The following is a 22090-nucleotide window of genomic DNA, read 5'->3' as shown; positions in this document are numbered from 1 at the left end:
GGTTGCTTTAAAATACATGTTATTGTTATTGAACAGGAGGAATGCGACCCGTTGCTCCACCCGTTAGGGGAGACGTTTTCTATAGGAAAACATTGTTTATGTAGTAGGCTACGCGGATTAAGGGTGGTATAGGCTATATGGGTTTGACGATGGAAATACGGGCTTTTCTTAAAAGCACCGGGATACTTTGCCGTGTTAAGTCGAATTAGTGACCCAAATGATAACATAAAATACGTTTTAACCATAGCCTATATATTATAGGCTATACAAACAAAAAGCTAACAAGAGCAAGAATTGATTTTTCCTTCGCTTTCCTTGAAAAACAGTGGATTAAATCATTATGTAAGTTGAGAAATATTTGATATACTGTTTCAGATTTTAAGTAGCCTGCGTTTGCGTGTTTTCAAATTGCGTTCCATGTTGAGTGAATGTATGGAACATACTGTGCGGTTATCGCCATGTTTCTGCGAATAAACTGCTTTCAGAAACTTTCATGGAAGTTTCGTGTAGCAAGCAGCTTTGTTTCGTGTTCTCAGATAAGTATTCTGACAAAAACCGAATTCGCCTTCATTTATGTTGGTTTTATTTTAAGGATATATATTTTTGACAGTTTAGTCGATGTTTATGTTCTCGGCTGAATAAACCACCGTGTATTTACACAGAAAATGGCGGTACTGAGAACACATCTTCCAATAGTTTTTTTCTAACCTGCTTCCTCTGTTCATGTCAAAGAACTCATATAATGCATATATTTACTTTAACAAGCGTCACAATTACATGCCAACTAACTTTTTTAGGTTACTAATGTCATCTTAAACAATGTTGGGTATTTAGTCATTAATTGTTGAGTCTGTAGTTTACGTAAGCTACGTTCATTCAGGTATTCATTCACTTTATCCTGTTTCGCTATTTGAAAGAATGACTTTGAAAGCTCAAATGAATTTTTTAAATGTTTTGTTGCAGAAGATTTGTATTATTATTATTTTTGTTTACACAATGTAAAGTTGGAAGTTTCACTTATTACATATTTCCCTTATTTATTTGAGATATTAGTATTAAGGAATAATGATGATTAGTGTGATCCATAAAGAAATAAAGAAAGAAAGAAAGAAAGAAATAGAAAGAAAGAAAACAAAAATAATAGGCTAATACATCTAAAACCATGGTGACTGTATGCTATCCTTGTATAGTCTCTGAATATTTGATTGCTAAAAAAATAATGTTTTTCTTATATTGCTTTGGGAACAAAAAAGAGATTTACTAATAGCCTATTGGTCTCAAATTAATTTAAAGAAAAAAGTTACATAACCCATGTGACGAGGTGAGCCTGACCTTTGACTGTGGGGCCTCAAAAATCAAAGCTCTGCAAGCTTTATCAAGGGTTTCTTATTGGAAATAATAAGAGTTTTTTTTATTATGAATGTTTCATACATGCTTGGTTAAAGGGACTGTTTAAGTGCAGTGTGTAATATCTGAAGATCATTACAGACCTGAAAAACAAGTCTAATCCTTTGCTCAATGTCTTAAGCAGAACAGAGCTAGATAGACATTACTTGTCACACTCTTAAGTAAATAAAAAATGCACAATAACTTACAAAAGTGTTAAATGCTATGAATGACCTCCATTCCTGGAAATGTTTTTTTTTTTTTTTTTTTTTTTGTAAAGCACAAGAATAAGAATGAAATGTGCTTATGCAAGCTATGATTTGAGTGTTTCAAATAATGTGGTCTATTTTTTCTCCTCATGCTCATTTTCAGGAACATCTGAATGGACTATTTCTGGTGTGGGAATTATTTAGTTCCACTAACTGGATGCTAACAAATTGATAATGTGCACTGAAGAATAACCACAAAACAAATTCAAGGATATTCTTCAGAGAAAATAATGGTATTTAATGCATCCAACAGTCACCTGAGTTAATATTTCAATTGCTGAAATGAAAATGTGTATAATAAAATATTGTAAGGTATTTTACAGTTGTCTAGCTTAAACATTTTGCTTATTCTGTTGTGTGCAATTTGATGGCATATTTGTGTGTGATGACTTTGTAATGAGTTTGTTGAAATGTTCTTTAAACAAATATGCAGTCAGTGGTTTTATTGAATATTTAAGATCTTAAAGACTACTCAACCTTGAGTAGCTGATTATCAAGAATTTTAAAAAGCAGACATTTGCAGAGAAATACCACTTTTACATTGATAATTTTTCTTCTCAAGCTTATTAATAAATAAAACGATTAACTCAATGCACCATATCGCAATAAAATAGAGTCTAATATGATTATATTAGGAATGTTGAGGAGTGGCAGGTAGCGACTTGTAACTTTTAAGCCCACCAGTCTGTTTTGTAGTCATTGTGGCCTGGTTTGCTCATTTTTATATAAATATTCAAAAGTACTTTTAATGAAATTTTAGGAGTGCTAGCCTCATGTCACTTCCTGGTCACACCAGGGAGTGGAATCTAAACAATGGTCTCGTCTCAGAACTTCCTTTACTCTTCCACTCCACTGATCTGAAATGCCTGGGTAGGTGAAAACAATATGGCCGACAGTTAAACGTAGCCAACTCCTCTAATGGAGAACCCTGTAGGATTGTTCTTATACTTTAATATAACAAACATATTTACAAAGGCATCTTTTAAGGTGATCTGCAGACACCCTCCTGACACAAAATGTATATACTATAATACATGTCATTTTGAACAAATTGAATACATGTTAAGTATTGTCTGTTATATGTTTGTGTCAATGAAAGTTTCTAAAAAGATTTACTGAAATATATATTTTTCTATTTTAACTCAACATTAAATGTGTACTATAAACATCGAGGTCAGCATGTACTCGGCCCATGCTTACACAACTTTTCTATATGGTTAGAAAAAAAGCAGTGGAATGGTAAATATAACAGAGATTAGAGTACATTAATAACAGAACATATGCTCTATTGTATTTAGTAGTGTGTTTATTAGTTGTGATGTACTAAGCAATCAGTTTCACACAAAATGCAAAAGCATTTACTTGAAGTGTTTTAGAATGAAATTGTTACAATCACATTTGTATTGTAAAACTTGTTTTTGTATGAAACCTTTCCAGGTAATAATAAAGAACATGATTTAAAAGCATTTTGTTTGCATCTCATTGCATTTTAACAACACAATCTGATAATCGTGCAAATTATAAATGTTTTTCACCTATTATTAATATGACCTAATTATTGCATTAATAAAATTCAAGCATTTGGATATTTTAATGTTTTAAGTTTAAAATAATTTATAAAAATGTGAATAACCACTTATTTAAATAGCTACTCAACATTTACTTGCTAGAAACTAATTTCTTAACAATAATTTAGATGTTTCTAAACAAATTTATGTCTATGTTTCTTAAAATTAAACTCAAAATAGTTAGGCAAGTTGACATTAAAATCCTGTGTAGTAGAAATCTATGCTTGAATTCAGAGCTTTAAAGCACATTCACAAAACTAAGTAGCACATCAAAGCATGGCTTTTCAGAATAGAAAGAAGGACATTTTATTTTGAGCTCTTTATTTCCTGAGAAAGAAACAAAGCAACACAAATTACTCCTGAAAATAAAGGTGTTTTTTTTGACACAGATAACAAGAGGCAATCAGCCCGCTTTCTCAAGTACATGATGCTCTATCACACAAACGTAAAGCAACTTGCACACTTTCTTAATACAGCATACATACCCGCTAAAAGATGCCCAGTATATAAGAAAACTCATATCACACCATACAAGCACACTACACAAGTCTCAAACATAAAACCCTATGATGACTATTTATGATCTCCACAAACCTTAAACTTACATACTAAGAAGTCTACAAATTAAGACATTTGTTAAACAAATCTCTCCAGTACAGTGAGTTAACTTGTACTTCATGTTTTTATAAATGTATAGCTTGATGCAAACAGGCAAAAAGAAAGAGGTCATCAGGATCTTCTTAGTACCGTCCTGTAAAACATAAAAGTTCTATTAGCATGATTAAAATATCCATCACAGTATACATGATTCTGCTAGCTAACCAGTGAATGATGGGATTTCATGAGTAATACATTCTAGAAGCTGTGGCTTATAAAGCAGGCATGCACTTGGGCACATGTGGAAAATTTAGAATGCTCAAGGCGTTTAAATCCACTCACGTGGGCTGTATGAGCGAGATCTTGAGCGAGACCTGTACCGGCTGTAATAAGGGGACGGAGAGCGCCTCCTGCTGGAAAAGAGAAGAATGTATAAGAATACAAAAGGACTTCATATTTAGCACAATGGAAATGTGACACACTGCAGTACACAGTAGTGTACAGTATAAGTGACATCCGCTTAAAGTTGACACCTCCACCCTTTATTCACATTTTTATTAAAAATGTGTTTTACTTATGAGAATGGAATGAAACACGCCCATCTGTGCACATTTTTGGCATGGCTGTCATACAATAAAAGAAAAAAAAACATAGTATACACACAACACCCCTCAATTGAACTTGGCTAGTTAAAAACAAATATTCCCTATCACTTTTGGCAAATACTGTAATGTTACCTGTATCTGTAGTCATACTCGTCATAGCGGTCATATCTGTCATAGCCACGATCGTAATATGAGTCTCGCCTCCGGCCACCGCTGCTGCTGCTGCTTCCGCCGCCGCCACCACCACCACCACCACCACCATTACTAAAAGGGTCATATTTGTGTTATTAAAAACCATCCCACTTGCCTACTTTTTGTTTTTCTTGCCTACAATATACTTACTGTGTGGGCCGACCCATGTAGATCCCTGGTGTGGGAGTGTGTGGACGTTTAGTGATTGAATAATCCACCCTGATGCGTCTTCCATCCAGCTCCATGCCATTGGCCCGCTCCATTGCCTATGGTGAGGGACAAATGGTCTTTTTAGACAAGATATACACTCTCAGAGCACTGAAAACCACATCATTAGAATGTCTTGTTTTAATCGATTCAAGTTTTAAAAGGTAGTTCAAATGGGAATTATATCATCATTTACTTTGTGTTGTGAAACAAGATATTTTGAGAAATGTCTCTGTCCATACAATGGAAGTTATATAATTACATAGATCAATAAAATATAAATGTATAGTACATTCCTGCTTGCCAGTATTTTTTGTGTTGATAATTACATAAGATTAAAAAAAATTACATATTATGGAAGTTTTACAGACAGATTCACTAAACGATCATTCAGACTGCAGACTGTTTGACTGATTTATTTTAAAAAATCAAATTCAAATAAATAATTTGCCCACCACCATACTACTGCATACAAGCAATATATAGCTGACTATTTTGAAACAATTTCAGTATTGTAGTCAGGCTTTTCATGACTATTCCAGGCCTAGAAAACAGAAATGTCCTTATATTTTCAGATTTTATATAGGAAACTCTTTACATGTCAATGGGTTCACTAGGGGCCAGTTGTTCAAAAAGTTTAATCTGGACCAGAATGATCTGGATTTGAAAAATCCCATGATTTGCTACCAGTTTGGATCAGGTAATCCATCTTATTTTTTTCCTGGTTTTTCAGAGCAAAATTGGATTGGATCCAGGGGATACTTCTATGCATTTACGTTCTCTCAAAGTTTTGTGCTCGCCTGCAAAAAAACGTTTGACTGGTTCATCTCTTATCATTGTGCGAAGGTAGTTTAAAAACAGTTAAACACACTTTAAATTAAATCTATACCCTTTTGGGTAACAATAAGGTTGTATTAGTTAACATGAAATAAACATAAACAGCACCTCTGTTCAGCATTAGTTAATCATTGTTAACGTTATTTTTATTAATGCATCTATTCACGTTATCTTACTGTACATATTTACATTAGTTTACATATCAGTTGACGCACAAATTTTTTATCATCATTATTAAACAGCATGTATTAATGAGAACTTTTTTATAAAGTGTACACTATTTCAACATTAACTGATTAAAAAGCAGTAAATAATAATAAATGCAAGTAATGATAGTTAAGCGCATATAAACATGAATAAACTATCCAGTGATGTTCAGATGGTTTCCACTTTAAGGTACAAAAATGAATTTTTACCATTAGAGTAAGATGGCGAGTTAGAAATGTTCATTCTTGGTGTGCCAACTGCTACATAAACCAATGTAAATATGTACAGTAAGATATAGTGTACAAAAACAGTAAAGCTACATGGTTAGTTCATGTTAACTAATGCATTAACTAATGTTAACTAATTGCACTATTAACATGAATATATGCAAGTGAAGATTAATGCCGAACAGAGGTGTTGTTCATAGTTAGTTCATGCTATCTAATACAACCTTATTGTAAAGTGTTACCATTTTGGGTTTGATATTTAAAGCTGCTTGGGGATTATTTTACTGTGCCAAAATCTATATTTTTCTTTACTTTACTGTAGGTTGATGAAAGGCTTAATAGGTAACTATTCTAATTTATTACTTTAACAATGCTAATCGAGAGCAAAATAAAAAAATGTATTTAATTAAACACATGTAGCATTTTTCAAAATTATATACATTTTTTTTTAGAAAACACAAACTGGTGATTTGATCAAAACCAAGATTGGATTTTATGATCTAATCTGATTTCAGAATCCTTTTTTTCTTTGAACTGATTTTCAAGATTTGATCCAATCCGATAGCCGAAATCTGATCAGATTACTTTTGAACAACTGGCCATAGGTTACAACAGGTAATCCAAAGTTGTCCTTAAACTGCCTTAATGGGTCAGACTCAATCAGTAAACCTCTTAGCCCATGAACAAGTGTTGGCAGGTCATTTCCAGTTGGGGACGTACCTCTTTGGCATCGTCAATGCGCTCAAAGTAAACGAAGGCAAAACCTCGAGAGCGTCCCGTTCGCTGGTCGTAGACAACATTGACACCGGCTAAAGGGCCGTAACGTGAGAAGACCTCTCTCAGGTCTCGCTCTGTTGTGTACAGACTGAGACCAAACACACCCAGACATGTGTTCGGGTCTGGATTGGCCTGTAAGAGGGACAGAGGTATAAGCACTAAAACACAGATGATTTAGAATAGCAATACTGTTGAACTGCACAGAAACAATGCAACATTTTGTCAATGACCTTTCATTTCATTTATATACAAATATTACAGTTCATATAAATATATAAATATTAAACTTACATTATTGCATCTTTGATGAGACATTAACTTTAATGAAAGAAAAAAAATACATGCTGCAATTAATTTCTTTGTCTTTTAGTGTGTACGTTCAAATTTGAGACCACAGAAAATATTCACATGCAATGACATTAAATTACTGGACATGATGGAAAGCAGCTCAACATTCTTTTTGCATGTAATAACTAGTCTAGGTTTCCCAATGTTTATTGTTACACCCCTCCAACAGAGATGGATGTACCATTTTTCCGGAAATACTTCATTGCTGTCCCTGGTGGGACGGCAAGTCAACATGACAGCTTAAATCCCCGAAATTTCTCCGGGTAACTGACGGTATTTAATAACCCCTGTTACAGAGATTTTTGATGCAAGAACTAACATTACAGCTTTCCATCCAAGAAAACATTTCTTAAGGCAATACAGTATGAATATGGTCATTGCATGAGGCGTCTGAAGGGCCTTCACAGTCACTGCAGGAGGACAAAGCGGTTCTTAAAAAGCAAAAGTCACCACATGGACCTCTTAAACCCTTTAAAAGGCAACAGTGGTCAATGTTAAAAGGTTAAGAAAGGGTCCACATACCCTGGCGTCACCATGACTGTGCGAGTCTTTTTTGGAGTCATGGCTGTGTGAGCTCTGTTGATATAATAAGAAGGAATGAAAGGGGTTATTAAAGACAGTCATGCTCGTCCCCGTGAGGCTGTGATGGGGGCTTGCATGCATTTTGTACAAAACAGAAACACGTTTACACATCACTTTTAAAAAATACATAACATGGTCTTGAACTAAATCAAATCGTGTTGCGTTTTTAAGTGTGGCTTGATAAATCTTTTAGTTAACACAAACAGGGCCACATAACCAAAAATGAACATTCTATCCTTATTCACTCACCCTCATATTGTCACAAACCTGTAAGCCAGTGGTTCTGATTTTTTTTATTTGAAATTCCTCCAATTTCCAACACAATACGTCCCATATAGGTACTTCCAGTATTGATAATCAATTAACCATAATTTGGTGACTTCAAAAAGGACTATATATATATTGAGATGGGGGAAATATGGTTGCCGTTTACTTTCTCATTTTATGTTCTTCAGCATTTTAATATAGTAATAATAAATAATTTATTAATTTAAATACTTTCATCATCATCCTGCGGCCAACTCTAGAAGTTTACTGAGACCCCTGGCTCCTTGGTTGAGTATCACTGCTGTAAGCTTTTGTTTATTTTATGACTTGGGAAAAAAATTATTTAAAAAAAAGAAGAAGCAAAAAACGAATATTAAAAAATAAACTGTACATGGGTTTGCAATGATATGACGGTGAATAAATAATTACAATTTATAACATTAGCCCCAAACCCCAAACCATTATACTTACCCGGCTGCCAGTGTGTCTGCGGCGGTTAGACATGGGCGATGTGCTCTGGCTCCGTCTGCGTCGGTATTCAGGGCTGTAGGAGCGAGAGCGAGACTTTTTCCGGTGGGAGTGGGACCGAGAACGGCTGTAACGGCGATTTGAATGCCGACGAGAGCGAGACCTGGAAAGGAACAAAAACAGAGTGCGAGAGATATAAACAGACATGAAGCTAGTCAACAAATGGCTTAATGACATTCAGCTAATGTATGGCCTAACCTGGACTTGGAGCGGGATCGGGATCTAGAATCAGAACGTTTGGATGCTCTGGAAGGGCTGGGAGTGCCAGACCTGCTCTCCATCTTGGGTTGGGCAGGACTGCCCCGCACAGATTTGGATGCCGAGCGGGATTCCTAATGTCACAGCAATGTGTTAGAACATTTACAAGACAAACATTCACAAAGCAAGCTAACTTACACACTCACACCACATTCATAATTGCAGAAATCCAAACATAAACTTTAATTCAGCTGTGGAGGAAAGTGTTAGAATTACTTAAATTATATCAAGGAATAAAAAAAATGCTAATAACATTATCGATACATTTACAAAGGCTACAAGTCATCACAGGTCCTTGTGATGCTTGTTCTTTAGCCGAATCACCATAGTAAAGCTACACACATGCAAATGATCATCAAAGAGAGATTAAAAAGACACTTGGAACACAAATTTTGCATTTACTTAACCTACGGACTCATTCATTCTTCTGTTTTCAGTATAGGCTATTCCTTTCTCTCAGGCATTTTATTCTTCGGTCTTCATTTGTTCAGTTTTCATTTTTCCTCTCCTTTTCATTTCTTCACCCCAATCTGAAACCTCTTTTCTTTTTTCTGCTTTAGACAAAATGCGAGCGTGCTTCTATCTGACCGATCTTCCGTTCTTTTTTCCCCTTCCCACTTAACCGTCTGCTCTGTAAACATTTTCTCTGTAAAAGCCTTCTTTTATCTTGAATATTCTTCCACATTCTTGGCCTTAACTCTTCAAATCCTTCACGACCAATAACCTTAATGAAAAAAGAACATTCAGAGCAATTAAGATCATGGGAAATTTAGGGAAAAAATGAATTGAACTATTCAAATTTTACCACTCCTTTTGAAACACAGATGTTGGTTTGGTTAGATAATCATATGATGTAAGAGACAGAAGTTAGGGAAAGATCAGAAACGTTGGAAAGAGAAACCAAAAGTAACGTTACACAGGCTGCTATTGTGTGAATGTGGCAGTAATTGAATCTCATGTATTAACATATTCCTAATCAATATCTCTACTATTGTTGTAAGACCAGTAGATAATGCACTACTAAAAGGACATATTGATATATATATAACGTTAAATACATGCTGCTAAAAAAAACCGTTCAACCAAACAGCGTGATTACATTTATTCGATATTCAACACTGTAAAGGACCTATAAACTCTAAATTGAATAAATATTAAATGTTTTGCGAATTATTGTGTTTCAGCTGATCCATCTGCTCAGTTAACTTGTAAATAAACAAAAGAAGCTGCTAACGTTAGCTGCTCACTAATCGAGCGTTACTGCGAGAAAGAATGTTTGAAAGTAAATTGCAGAACGGTTAACACAACAGTAACGTTAATGCTTACCCTCCCCTCGAATTGAGCCTCCTCGACATCACTCATTTTTAAAATATTAACGATTGGCAAAAGCAAAATGAAATGAAGATTCTTCCTCGAAGACTTCCGCTCTCAATGTAACTGCAGAAAATGGCTGACCAGCTGAAGCGCGAGGGGAACTATGGGAGGCGACTCAACTAATACGTCACATCCTCATCCTCAACGTTTGGAGACGGATGAATGAATGGTCAGACAGACAGACAGATATAAGTTATAAATTACAGATTATAAATCGACATAAACATAAAATACAAGTATTGTACTGACAAATATGTTCAATTCTTGTACACAACGACACAAATTAAGTCTGGTACATCTTTCTTTTATTGTATGGATTGAGATTTGTTCCTGTTGAAAGCTTAATGTTGCATTAATTTTTTAGGTAAATTCCCACCCAAATCAGCCTGCAATAGAGACATCAATCAACTATTCACAGAGAATATTCTTTGGATCAGCACATTTTCTCCACTGTTCCATGGTTAATGCGTAGAAACGCATGTAACCCATATAATTAAAAGGTGCCTTAGCTCAGGAATCCGTTTAAGTGCATTAAACACCAGTAGCTAGCTGTGGAGATGATGCTATGCATGGAGTTTTTTGCAGATACATTATGAACCACTCATCTGTATATCAAAAATGTCTTCTGTTTAAAACGTCATCCTATCATTCTCTCTTTTTTTATATTTCCTATTGCACTTAAGTTATAAAAAATATTTCTGACCATGAATAAAAGACAAAACAATCAAGCTGAAGCCCATGTGCACAACAACAAAAAATGTCTAAAAGCAGCTTTAGTCTAAAAATATTATATATATATATATATATATATATATATATATATATATATATATATATATATATATATATATCTGTACAGTCTTTGCTGTTAGTGACACAGAAGATGTCCATGGCCTCAGTTTGTTATTTTAAAGAGTGCGGCTTATGTGGCCTGTCAGGTGATTGTGGCAGGAACTGCAGAGGGTTACTCCGCCTGTCTGGCCGTTGGGCAGGCATATTTTGTTTGGTGGGCCTGGAAACAGTAATTTTGGCAGCAAGGAGAGTGCCAGCACCAGCAGCAGGATGGGAGATGTTGTGCACAGAAGCATTCACAGCAGCCTCCACTTTCCCTTCCAGCTTCACCAAACGGTTGAGAATATCATCTAACAGCACAGCAATTGTCCTCTTCAGGTCAGCTTCAGCAAAAAGAGATAATGGCAAGATTAGTATCATGCTATTTGTAAACCTCTTTCTGACACACCCCTCAGGAATGCTAAGTAGGCTGTTCTTTTACATAAACTTTACAAGAAAAAAAAGCATGAATAAGAATAATGCCCATTTTATAAAAGATAAAGTAAAAGAATTACATATGTTAACACTTAACAATAAGGTTTAATTTGTTAACATCAGGTAACAACATTAAGTAACAACATTAATGTGAACTAACAGAACACTTCTATTATTATTAAACTTAAATTATATTAATCTCAACATTTTTTAAATCAAAAGCTGTATTTGTTAACATTAGTTATCACATTAAACACATTACCTAATGCTAATAAATGAGATCTTATTGTAAAGTGTTACCAGAATGGAAAACATAAAAGAAAACAAATCGCCGGCAGATCAGGCTGGGTTTACCCAGTCTATGTAATGTCATGAATCATGATCTAACACCTTTATTTATAAAGCGCTTTTTACAGTGCGATTGTTTCAAAGCAGCTTCACAGTGTTAAGCAGGAAAATAATGAATTTTAAACAGAATTTGAAAAGTCGAACAAGATAAAACTGCAAAATTTAGTTTGCTTAAAAGACACATGGGAAGCAACATTTGCCAGACATCAACTTCGTTCTGTTTATCACACTAAATTATTGTATGTACTATTACAGTGTTTTTGAACACTATAAAACAGCATACAGGATTAGAACGCTATAAGGCTGATTAAATAATGAATAATAAATACTTACCATATCCTGCCATGGAGGTGCCATGGGGACCGGAAGGATTCTGGTTCTCCTCGCTAAGGACTTTAACATAGCGATGGCTAAGCTCAAGGATCTGTTGCCGGAGCTCTGTGCTGCTCTGCCGGCGTGGTTGTGTGACGGTGTAGTGAAGCAGCAGCAAACACCAGGCCAGGCCGAAGAGCACCAGAAACATACTCAGTTTGTGAGACATGCTCCTACGCAGCAGACAGCCCAGCATGGCAATGCTGCAGGTCTGATGGGACCTGGGTTAAGGGGATGGGGTGGGGACAGGTTTAAAAGAGGCTATCAAGGTCAGGGCTGGGAATAGTTCAGTTTTGAAAATAGTGGAGTGGAGTTTCAGGTTAAGAATGGGGAGAAAGATTTGTGATAAGGTCACTGATCTCATGCATTTGTTTAGCCATTTTGTATTTTTGCCTAGGAAATTAACAGGGTGGAAGATGGATGAATTGTCTATGTGTGTGTGTGTGTGTGTGTGTGTGTGTGTGTGTGTGTGTGTGTGTGTGTGTGTGTGTGTGTGTGTGTGTGTGTGTTGGTGGGAGGGGTCTTTTTTATCAATGGTAAAAGTTCGTAGTTGCAACGAATATCTGTAAAATACCACACACACAAAAACAAGAAAAAATATGAGGATTAATTATTATATTTTACATTACATATTACATTTGTCCACACATACATAATAATATATGATTTTATAAACGCGCACTTATTTAGCAAAGCCTCACATTTCAGTTTGCATGAATTAATTACGTTTCCATCCTTAGTGAATAGGAACCTTGTCATCACTTTCCTTCTCTATGGTCACAGTCCTATTCTGCACTCAATCACAAATCACTCACTAGGATGGTGCTTTAAATTAATTAATAACGCATGAGGGAGAAACATGACCACTTTTAATTCTCTAAACCACAAAAACAGCAGCACAACGCTGGCAAAATATAAATGTACTGTTTTTGCACATTCATCATAAGTCAAGATGAAATGTTCAAGCTTGTGACTTTTATAAACAAAGAGTGATCAAAGTACAGGGAGTTTACGCTCTCTCTCTCTCTCTCTCTCTCTCTCTCTCTCTCTCTCTCTCTCTCTCTCTCTCTCTCTCTCTCTCTCTCTCTCTCTCTCTGTGTGTGTGTGTGTGCTCCACCCTGTCAAGCTATTGTTGTCGTTTGCAAAGCTGTCAAAGCATAACGGCACGAAATTTAAGATGGGAATTACAGGATAAAACTGGGTTAAAACGCTGAGGTCAGACATATCATGCCTTGCTGAAAATACTGATTAGTTAAACAATGTCATAAAGTTATTTATTAACTCGGTTTAGCTGCTGGTGTTATCCTAAAGCCGTTATGATATTATCTTTGAGTAGAGGTTAGCAGCATTAACAGAAAAATAGGATCACTGATATTGGGCAGGCAAGAAGCATAAACAAATCAAAAACTGTACAGCATATTCTGACTGGACTTGTATCAATCATCGACACGTGCTCGTTTCATCATTTTCACTCGGTCTGCACTCTGCAGGCTGTTGAGCAATCGACTATATTACTGTCTCACACACAAGAAAAGGCCGGGTGGGAAAGGATTTAAACAGCTGGAACAGTCCGATGAAACCCCTAAAGTAGTATAGCTCATATATAAATTACCTTAAATGCTTTAGTCAAGGTGACAGATTCGTTGACTCCAAATTGTTGTCATCTTTGCACGTTTGCATGGCTGGCAGCCTTTAAAAAATCTGTATTAAAACATTATTCAAACTGCAGCAGAACTTCAAGATAAGCGTCTCTGTATAAAGTAAGAAGAAAAATATTGTACAGCTTAACCGCCTTAAAATAAATGCCAGATCACCATTCGGAGCCCCCTGATGTGGGGAAACTAGGAACAAACAGAGAAAAACGTTGAGTATTTCCCTGCGGTGACAACACGACATATTGCGTACGACGTCACGCTACGCATCAGCTATGTCCGGTTTGTGAATGAATTGTTCTTATGAGTCGAATCTTTCCAATGAATCGGTTCAAACAAATCGTCTGAACAATTCTTCGAGCTTGTGTGACTGAAGTTCACAAAAGTTAGAATATAATAAATATATATTGGAAATATATAAATACATATATAAATAAATAAATATATATATATATCCAAGAGATGTACATGTTTAGTATTATTTAGTTTTAACGCAAATATCATTTATGTCATCAGTGGGGTTTTTTTAAAAAAAATTTATGAGCATGACATTACAATAAACACTTTTAGTTGTAACCTTGAAATAAGCAGTAGCCTACGCGTGTGTCTACATATTTATTGGAATGATTTAGGCTATAGAAAATATTCCACATGAGAATCATGCGATCATGCATGCGATAACTGAAATACGTCATAACTTAAAAGAATCACTGAATCGTTTTCTTGAAAAGAACCTTTTTAAGGAACCGATCTCGTACATTAGACTTCTCATCACGCACTCAAGTAAAATGGCATAGTGAGCATGGGAAATGTAGTTCATTTGTACAAATGTAGTCCAATACAATTGATACGAGACGAATGTAGGTTATATTGGACAAAAATTACTTATAACAGAAATTCTATTCCTATATTTATTTCCCTTTTGTCTTTCTTTTGCCGGGTTTAGACTATGTAATAAACACTGATCACTGTAGTTTCGTCGTTGCCTAGAAACACATTCCAAACAGGTTCTCAGTGTTACAGCGCGACACTGTAGTTTATATCAACAGTCAAAACAACCAAATAAACTCATAATCATCGTGAAATGGAAAAGACACACATCGACAAACATGCAACCAATGCAGTGGATGCCTATTTAGAATACAGAAGGTAAGTTTGTTTAAGGAAATAGGCGAGCTAATAACTATAACTATAACGTTAACTATTAAACAAATCTACTTTGATCTTTTCATTTCCTGATTGTTTGTTTCATTTTCTGGTAATTTGTACATCCCTTAGTTCAAGTAGCCTAATAAGCTTGTCAGGTTGTTAAGGTTATCTTGTAATTCTTGATCTGAATCATGTTTTGTAAAGGATTGTTGGGGAAGATGATAGAGGGAGGATGTTTTCTGAGGATGAGTACAAGAAATACAAAGAGACAGTGGTGCCAAGAAGAATACAGAACCGCCTGTATGTCAGTTTTGGCATCCCGGGACAGATAGACTGCAAACTTATTGGACCAGAGACACCTTGCTTCTGTTCACACAGGTATGGATCACCAGTCACACACATTCTTGATGGTACGCATGCATACAAAACCAGTTTATTCTATGTTTCTATTTCATTCTCAGGTATAAACAACACTGCACAGACTTTGAGGAGCTGCCAAAGGAAAGGCCTATACTCCTGTCCTGCAAGGTCAAAGGTTGTCACTGTGCATCCTATGAATATGTTCATGTCAATGGCTCTAAACCAGTACGCTGCCAATGCAAACACACAACCAGCGATCACTCTGAAGTTACAGGGCACCTGTGCAGGAAATGTTAGTTTTGCACAGCACCATTGCATCCCATATTATTAAATGAAAGCTAACATAATTCATTGTGTTACACATAAGCGTTTAATTGTCTTAACTTTTCACACATGCAGGCAGTCAGTGTACTGGTTATCGAAGTCCATTCACCTGTGGATGTGGTCAGCCTGGATATGCCCACGTGACGATGGTCGAAACCAGGGAAGAGCGCTCGGCACGCGGCCGTCCGGTGGGCAAAGCTGTTCCTTATGTGGCTATGGGAGGCCTGACTGGGTTCAGCTCACTGGCAGAAGGCTACTTGAGACTGGACCCGAGTGGCATAGGCAATGCATATGAACAGCACACACAATAGGATCCTGTCACCTTATCACTGATTTGGTACTACTACAAACATTAGGTTAGCAGCACACCTTTAGTCAACATTACCCTTGTTTTATGTATACACTGATGTACATTTTAGTGTACACTAAAGTGATTAAAGATTTTGGGTCAAAATGTATTAGTGTAATATTTTTGGCCTGTAACTTCTTGGGATTACATCACTTTTAATCACTTTTTTTGGACTAAAATCTTCCTGCAGTGTGAAAAAATATTCATGTATAAATTGGTAAAATTACTGATAGTATCTACGTTTGACCAGCAGAGGTCTGTAGTGACACACTTGCCTCTTCTTTGCTTCACTTGCATTGACGTGACCGTGTGAGAGAGATGTGTCTTTGTTTTCAATGAAATGGCTTTAAATTACTCTTCTTTACATGGTAATGTTCAGAACAGTAATAGCAATTAAAGTCCTAATTAAAAGAGTGTTTGCGCTCTATCTATAAGACACAGAGTGCCGCGTGCTCTGTGAACTCTGCGGGCTCTTTTGCTTGCATTCAATCGTTTTCTGTTCAAGGAGCAGAAAGAAAGAAGAAACAATTTCACCCCTAATCATTGGAACAGTTCCACTAGAACGGTTTGCAGCATGTGCTGGGCATGACTAGCTCTGTCTTCTACTGTGTGAGTGAGTGAGTGAGTGAGTGAGTGTGTGTGTGTGTGTGTGTGTGTGTGTGTGTTTCGAATCTTGAATATGTTTGAATGTGCTTCTCTGTATTTGTATTTGTGAATGTTTTATGACTCATCCTAAGCTTCTCAAGATTCCATTAGATTGGATTCGTTACGACTTCCTCTTTATATGTTCCTTCTCTCTTCCTCTGTTCTGATATGCATCTCCACTCAATTGCTCTCGAGAACATCTGTCTGTCTCATGAAATGTGCAAATGCGAGTGTGTGTGTGACCTGTGAGACTTGCCTTTGGTGACGTCGGTGATGAAAAACCGGCAATGAGACCAAACACAGGCTCTTCTCATTACCACACTTGAAATAAAACTCGTGGCTCATTGGTGGATTTCATTGCCACCAACACTCTTAAAATACCTCGCTGATTTATTTAGAAGTCTCTTTTGTACTGCTGCTCTTTGCCTGGTCCTCTATTTATATTAAGCCTCATTTAGATTGTATTATATTATGCACCCTGCGCCTCTCTACCTCTTCAATGATATCTTTAATTCGTTCCCCCTCTTTTGTCCTCCTCCTTCAAATCCCTCAGCTTCAAATCTTTAGTTACACAGAAATCAGTTACAGACACCGAGAGCAGGAGAAAACTGGTTGGCCGATGTTCTTTGCAATGTACATTCACTCTAAGCAGAGAAAGATTCTTCATATGGATAGTTCACGGCAAAGAAGAACATTCTCTTACTCACCTTCATGTCTTTCCAAACAATATATCTTTCTTTCTAATGTCCAAGCAAATCTGTTCCATAATGAAAGTAAATGATGACCAAGACTTTTAACAGCCAATTAAATCTGTTTAGCTCACAAATGGTAAAAGAAGGTATAGACTACTTTTAATGATTTTATAATGGATTGTGTCCTTTCAGAAGCTTGACAGACCCTGGCCACTATGCACTTCAATAGTGTGAAAAAGAGCAGCGTGAACATTTTTCAAAACATACCCATTTGTGGAAGAATGAATCATATTCGACTGGAATGACATTAGACATAGAATTTTAGTTTTTAAGTGTAATATCCCCAATAATTAATATATTGTATATTCCCAATTCCTAAATTATATTAACTATATTTTGCTTTAGATCCCTTAAATAAACTTAAATTAAATAAACTTAACTCTTTTGTTTTGGGGTTTAAGGCTTAATTCCAGAACCCGAGTTCCAAAAACTCATAATCTGCTGCATTTACAACCATTTATCATTAGAGATTTTTTAGTTTTTTAATGAATATATTGTGAAGTCAATTAGTAATTGAATTCATAAAAGAGAACATATTAAGAAATCAAGCTATACTTAAACCCCTTTAGGCTTTTTTGATACTTGATATATCATTTTTACTTAAAAGTGATTTTGCCATTTAGATGGCCATTGGCTGCATGCATCAAATAATGAAATGAATTGCAGTTAAAATATCCATTTTCTAATCATATGCGCTCAAAGAAGTGACATGTTGAAGGGAATATTGCTTAATTAATTACACCCATGCACAAACACACACACACACACACACACACACGTTTATGTGATAAGTTCACAATAATGAAACTCTTGCTTTGTCCTGCGTCCTTCTATACTTCTTTCATTTAAAAAAAAAAAAAAGAATGAAAGAAGAAATTGAAAAGGCTCTTTGAACTCATTAAAAATGCATTGCATGAAAAACGAGAAGCAGCGGTTTATTAACAAAATATAAAATTACCATCCGACTGAGGTTTTGAATGACGATGTAGAAGAAAATCGGGACAGGATTACATATAAAGGATCTGGTGTAAATGTTTAATTAATCTGATTAGATTCAGCAGATCTGCGTCAGTAAAGTGATTCACATTGAAATCAGATTAATTCCCATCCTTGCTGTGATACAGTGCATGAATTTTAATTCTGAGCTGAAATGAGCAAGTAATCGCAGTAGTGATTAAGAAAACTATACGCTATCGTGCCATGTTTTTTTAATAACCCAGGCCTGTCAGAGCAGAGATCACAAACTGATGTGATTCAGATTATTGATGTGGCTTTTATTTGTTTATGACACCCTTTGTCTCTTTTTTGACCCAAGCAGGTGTCCAAGGAAAGCCTTAAACATGCAAACAATCTACAAACACACACCTGTGTCCAAAGAGAACACTGGAGTAAGCTAGCGGAAGGGATGATGTCTGATCTGAAAGGTGACATATCGATTTAGTGTGAGTGTTTGATGATTGTGTATGTGTGTGTGTGTGTGTTGATATCATCCCCAATGCCTAACTTCACAGATCCTTTGGTGTCATTGTGCCTTCAATAAGCTTTTTTCCTCTACTATGCTGTATTAATTACATCTTCCTGATGACCTTAATCTAAAGACTAAACACACTGAAATCACTTCACAAATTCCCCGTCAGTGGAGACCATTATAAAAATGCAAGGAAAGAAGGAAAACGTCAAAATATACCTCTTCACAAGTCTAATCTCCTTGCCATGGAAACCTTTCTGAGGTCTTTAGAGCAACTGATGTACTAAGAGTCACCATGGTGCCATGATTGACAGGGTTTGGGGAAGAAGCGATGAGAGAAGAAAATAGACCTGAAAAATATTCAACTGTGTTAGGTTATGGCTTAGATTCGCCACACGAAGCAGCTGTCAATCAATGATATATTTCAAGAAGTCAAGTTTTTATTACTTTATACTTTATTAATTTATTAGTTTTACTCAACTTGCTATACTAAGTGACGAACTGTCCAGCAAACTATGAATCACAAGGGACTTCTTGACTTTGTTCAGACTTTATTAATAGTCTGTTTATAATACATTGAATTTCCTTGAAGCCTCGTAAAGTGTCGCCTTAAGAGTTTCTCTTCTCAGTCTCCCATAAGCCTGACAGATTGCCACACAATTGTCAGAGTCTATGTTGTGTGATGTTGAAAAGAACAACATCAATTACCTGGAATCAAAGCAGTGAGACCTTAAAGTGTGTCAAGACAATTGCTTTTTCAATTTCTTTGTTAAAAAGCTTGAAAATCGACGGTGGAACTGCATTGTGGCAGTGACTTGAGGTGCTTCTGCTCCTCTCCAATCCTTTATTCTGCTCAGTGATGCTTTGAAGAATTGAAAAAAGAGGAGGAGGAGGAGTGAGGGAGCAGAGATGAAGACTGTGGGATTGGTGGCGTTATTTATTCACGTCGAGCCCATGAGTGTGAAGGGGGAGACAAAAGCCACCGTGGAATCACTCGGCTGTACAAAATCGATGAAAATTTCCTTGACAAAAGATGATCTCTGTTGTTTTTACATCAAAATACTTCAATTTGTCCTCATACTGAGATCGCACACTCTCGAATACACTCACACACATGATGGCACTCTGATGGTCTCTGACTTTGAAGACCAACCGCCAAGGATGGATTATGGTCCTGCGAGACCCAGGGCAACAGCTTCATTGAAGGCTTCATTTTTACACTATTAAAAAAAAAATTCTGGCCCCAATTGAACATTTTCTAGTGATTGATCACATCTAAATATTCCATTTGGCCAACTAAAAAATTTAGGTGTAATCAGTCACTAGAAAATGTTCAATTTGACCCTGAATTATTTTATTTTTTACAGTGTAGTCACAAGTTGTAAAAGTTAGCATAATCCTTGTACAACATGTAATATTTTAACTATTCTATAAACAAAAAGAGAGAATAAAAATATTCACTGAAATAAAATGAGAAAACACACCTTGTCCAATTTACTCAATCATATTATTTGCGATCTATGTAACAAAATTGTGTTTCTCTTCTAAACTTTATTTATTTGCTTTCGATTAATGTAATTTTCTAAAATATGAAATTCACTAGATTACATTATCAAGTTCTTGAAAATTATGTTTTGCCAAAACTGTTCCCAGCATGCTTAGCTTAGGACTTAACAAAGAGAGTAAAATGTTGAAATTAAGTGTTATTTTATATGTTTTTGAGCAAGATGATAAAAGGGGGAGACTTGATAATGTTTGTTTCAATTATGTTGCAGTTATTAGAAGAGGAGAATTTGTGGACTGTTACAGCACATTATTACTGCTTTGCCCAAAGAACATTTCATGCTTAGCATGTAGCATGCTTATATGGGCTATTGCTGGCTTTAGTTTGGAATCTATCAAGTACAGTTTTATAATTTATTCTGTAACACACAATATAAGAAATGTTGTAAATGAATCATGTTAGGGAACCATGTTCAAATAATTGTGCGATTTGCTTAAAAGTGACAATTCCATTATGTAGAAATGATGTGAACAAACTGTTTAACTTAATTGATTGATGTAGAATTGATCATGTTTAATGATTACATGATTAAATCATGTAAATCCAACACACTTTTTCCAGTTTCATTGACTGTTCTGGCCTTAAGTTATTTTATAAGTGTCATGGTAATGTTCTGTTTTGTTCATGGACTTTTAGTTTGTTTTCATTTGTCACGTTTCTTAGTTCAGTTTCCCGCCACTTGTTTGTCTCCATCATTATGAGTTGATTTAGTTCAGCATTGTGTGTTTAATCAGCTCGTTTCTGTTTGAGGCGAAAGGGAAGTTCTTTCCTTTCGCCTCAACTTCAATGCTGTGACATTCTCCATGAGAACCGAGAAAAAAGTTCTTGCTCCCAGGGCTGCAAGAACAAAATGACGTCATTTTGGTTCTCGCAGCCCTGGTTTGGGAGTTCTCCCAGCTAGTTCTCAACATATCGCCTGAGCAGAACTTTTTTTCTTGTGGGTGTTCGAGAACTATTGTGTGATTGGTCAGAAATTTAAAGTGGGTGGGGTTAATGCGCTGAAACGGAGTTGTTCGGCACCTGATTTTCTTGTGAAGTTTTGATTGTACTGGCCAGAACGAACTTTGTTCTTGTTCTTGCAACTTCGAGTAAACAAACTAATTTCTTTATTCTTGCAGAGTATGTACTAATCTTTAGTCTTTGTATGGTCACATGTTAAATGTGTTGTGGTATTCCTGTCTGCCTACTTTGAGAATATAGTAAACTACATTTAGAACTGTATTTACCTGTCTTTGCCTTTCTGCCTGCACACACCCTGACAATTGGCAGTGACATACATTTGGTGTTTTGCAAAGTTTGCTCCTTTAGTTGTTGTGGTCTTGATTCACATTGTGTCTAGATTATTGTTCAGAGTGATCGGATGCATTTAAAATAATTGCAAAAAGCTTAATGGCAACAAAAATGAAGAAAGTTTTTTGGCTCTGGCACAGAATGACCTAACATCACTTCACTAATCTGTCATCAGCATAAGTGTGAACAAGTAGGCCTACTAGTCGGGTAAAATCACTCTATCATTCTGATTGAATTATAAGAGCAGACTGATTGCTAAAAGGACGGAAGAAGTGTGCACTGTCCAATCATTGTGTTCTTGCTTTAATGATGGTTTCCTCCA

General features: G+C 35.9%; 3 protein-coding genes across 8 annotated transcripts; 1 reads left to right on the top strand and 2 right to left on the bottom strand.

Moving 5' to 3' along the window:
- Positions 1-3523: 3523 nt before the first annotated feature.
- tra2a (transformer 2 alpha homolog) lies at positions 3524-10340 on the bottom strand. 4 transcript variants are annotated; one of them, XM_067425289.1, is made up of 11 exons: positions 10182-10336; positions 9267-9579; positions 8796-8929; positions 8541-8700; positions 7743-7796; positions 7164-7190; positions 6816-7004; positions 4768-4883; positions 4558-4689; positions 4163-4233; positions 3524-3974 (listed from the first exon to the last, which is right to left on the bottom strand). In XM_067425289.1, exons 2-11 carry the CDS (start codon positions 9276-9278, stop codon positions 3964-3966), a joined length of 906 nt encoding a protein of 301 aa, XP_067281390.1. In that variant the 5' UTR covers positions 9279-9579; positions 10182-10336; the 3' UTR covers positions 3524-3963. The 4 variants fall into 4 exon arrangements, with proteins under 4 accessions (XP_067281390.1, XP_067281388.1, XP_067281389.1 ...); XM_067425287.1 differs by lacking the exon at positions 9267-9579 and having other exon boundaries at positions 10182-10340; XM_067425288.1 differs by lacking the exon at positions 9267-9579 and having other exon boundaries at positions 4163-4230; positions 10182-10340.
- A 731-nt stretch (positions 10341-11071) lies between these two features.
- Positions 11072-14126, bottom strand: ccdc126 (coiled-coil domain containing 126). Of its 2 annotated transcripts, none has more exons than XM_067425507.1 (3): positions 13828-14126; positions 12177-12436; positions 11072-11404 (listed from the first exon to the last, which is right to left on the bottom strand). In XM_067425507.1, the coding sequence occupies exons 2-3, from the start codon at positions 12409-12411 to the stop codon at positions 11133-11135; spliced, it is 507 nt and encodes a 168-aa protein (XP_067281608.1). In that variant the 5' UTR covers positions 12412-12436; positions 13828-14126; the 3' UTR covers positions 11072-11132. The 2 variants fall into 2 exon arrangements, with proteins under 2 accessions (XP_067281608.1, XP_067281607.1); XM_067425506.1 differs by having other exon boundaries at positions 12177-12778; positions 13828-14125.
- Positions 14127-14663: 537 nt separating this feature from the next.
- On the top strand, positions 14664-21481 carry fam221a (family with sequence similarity 221 member A). Of its 2 annotated transcripts, XM_067425678.1 has the most exons (5): positions 14664-15016; positions 15221-15394; positions 15478-15668; positions 15776-16056; positions 18765-21481. In XM_067425678.1, exons 1-4 carry the CDS (start codon positions 14952-14954, stop codon positions 16009-16011), a joined length of 666 nt encoding a protein of 221 aa, XP_067281779.1. In that variant the 5' UTR covers positions 14664-14951; the 3' UTR covers positions 16012-16056; positions 18765-21481. The 2 variants fall into 2 exon arrangements, with proteins under 2 accessions (XP_067281779.1, XP_067281778.1); XM_067425677.1 differs by lacking the exon at positions 18765-21481 and having other exon boundaries at positions 14665-15016; positions 15776-16599.
- Positions 21482-22090: the final 609 nt, after the last annotated feature.

The sequence above is a fragment of the Pseudorasbora parva genome, chromosome 19, assembly GCF_024679245.1.
Source record: "Pseudorasbora parva isolate DD20220531a chromosome 19, ASM2467924v1, whole genome shotgun sequence".
NCBI lineage: Eukaryota > Metazoa > Chordata > Actinopteri > Cypriniformes > Gobionidae > Pseudorasbora > Pseudorasbora parva.
This window is presented reverse-complemented; position numbering and strand designations above follow the sequence as displayed.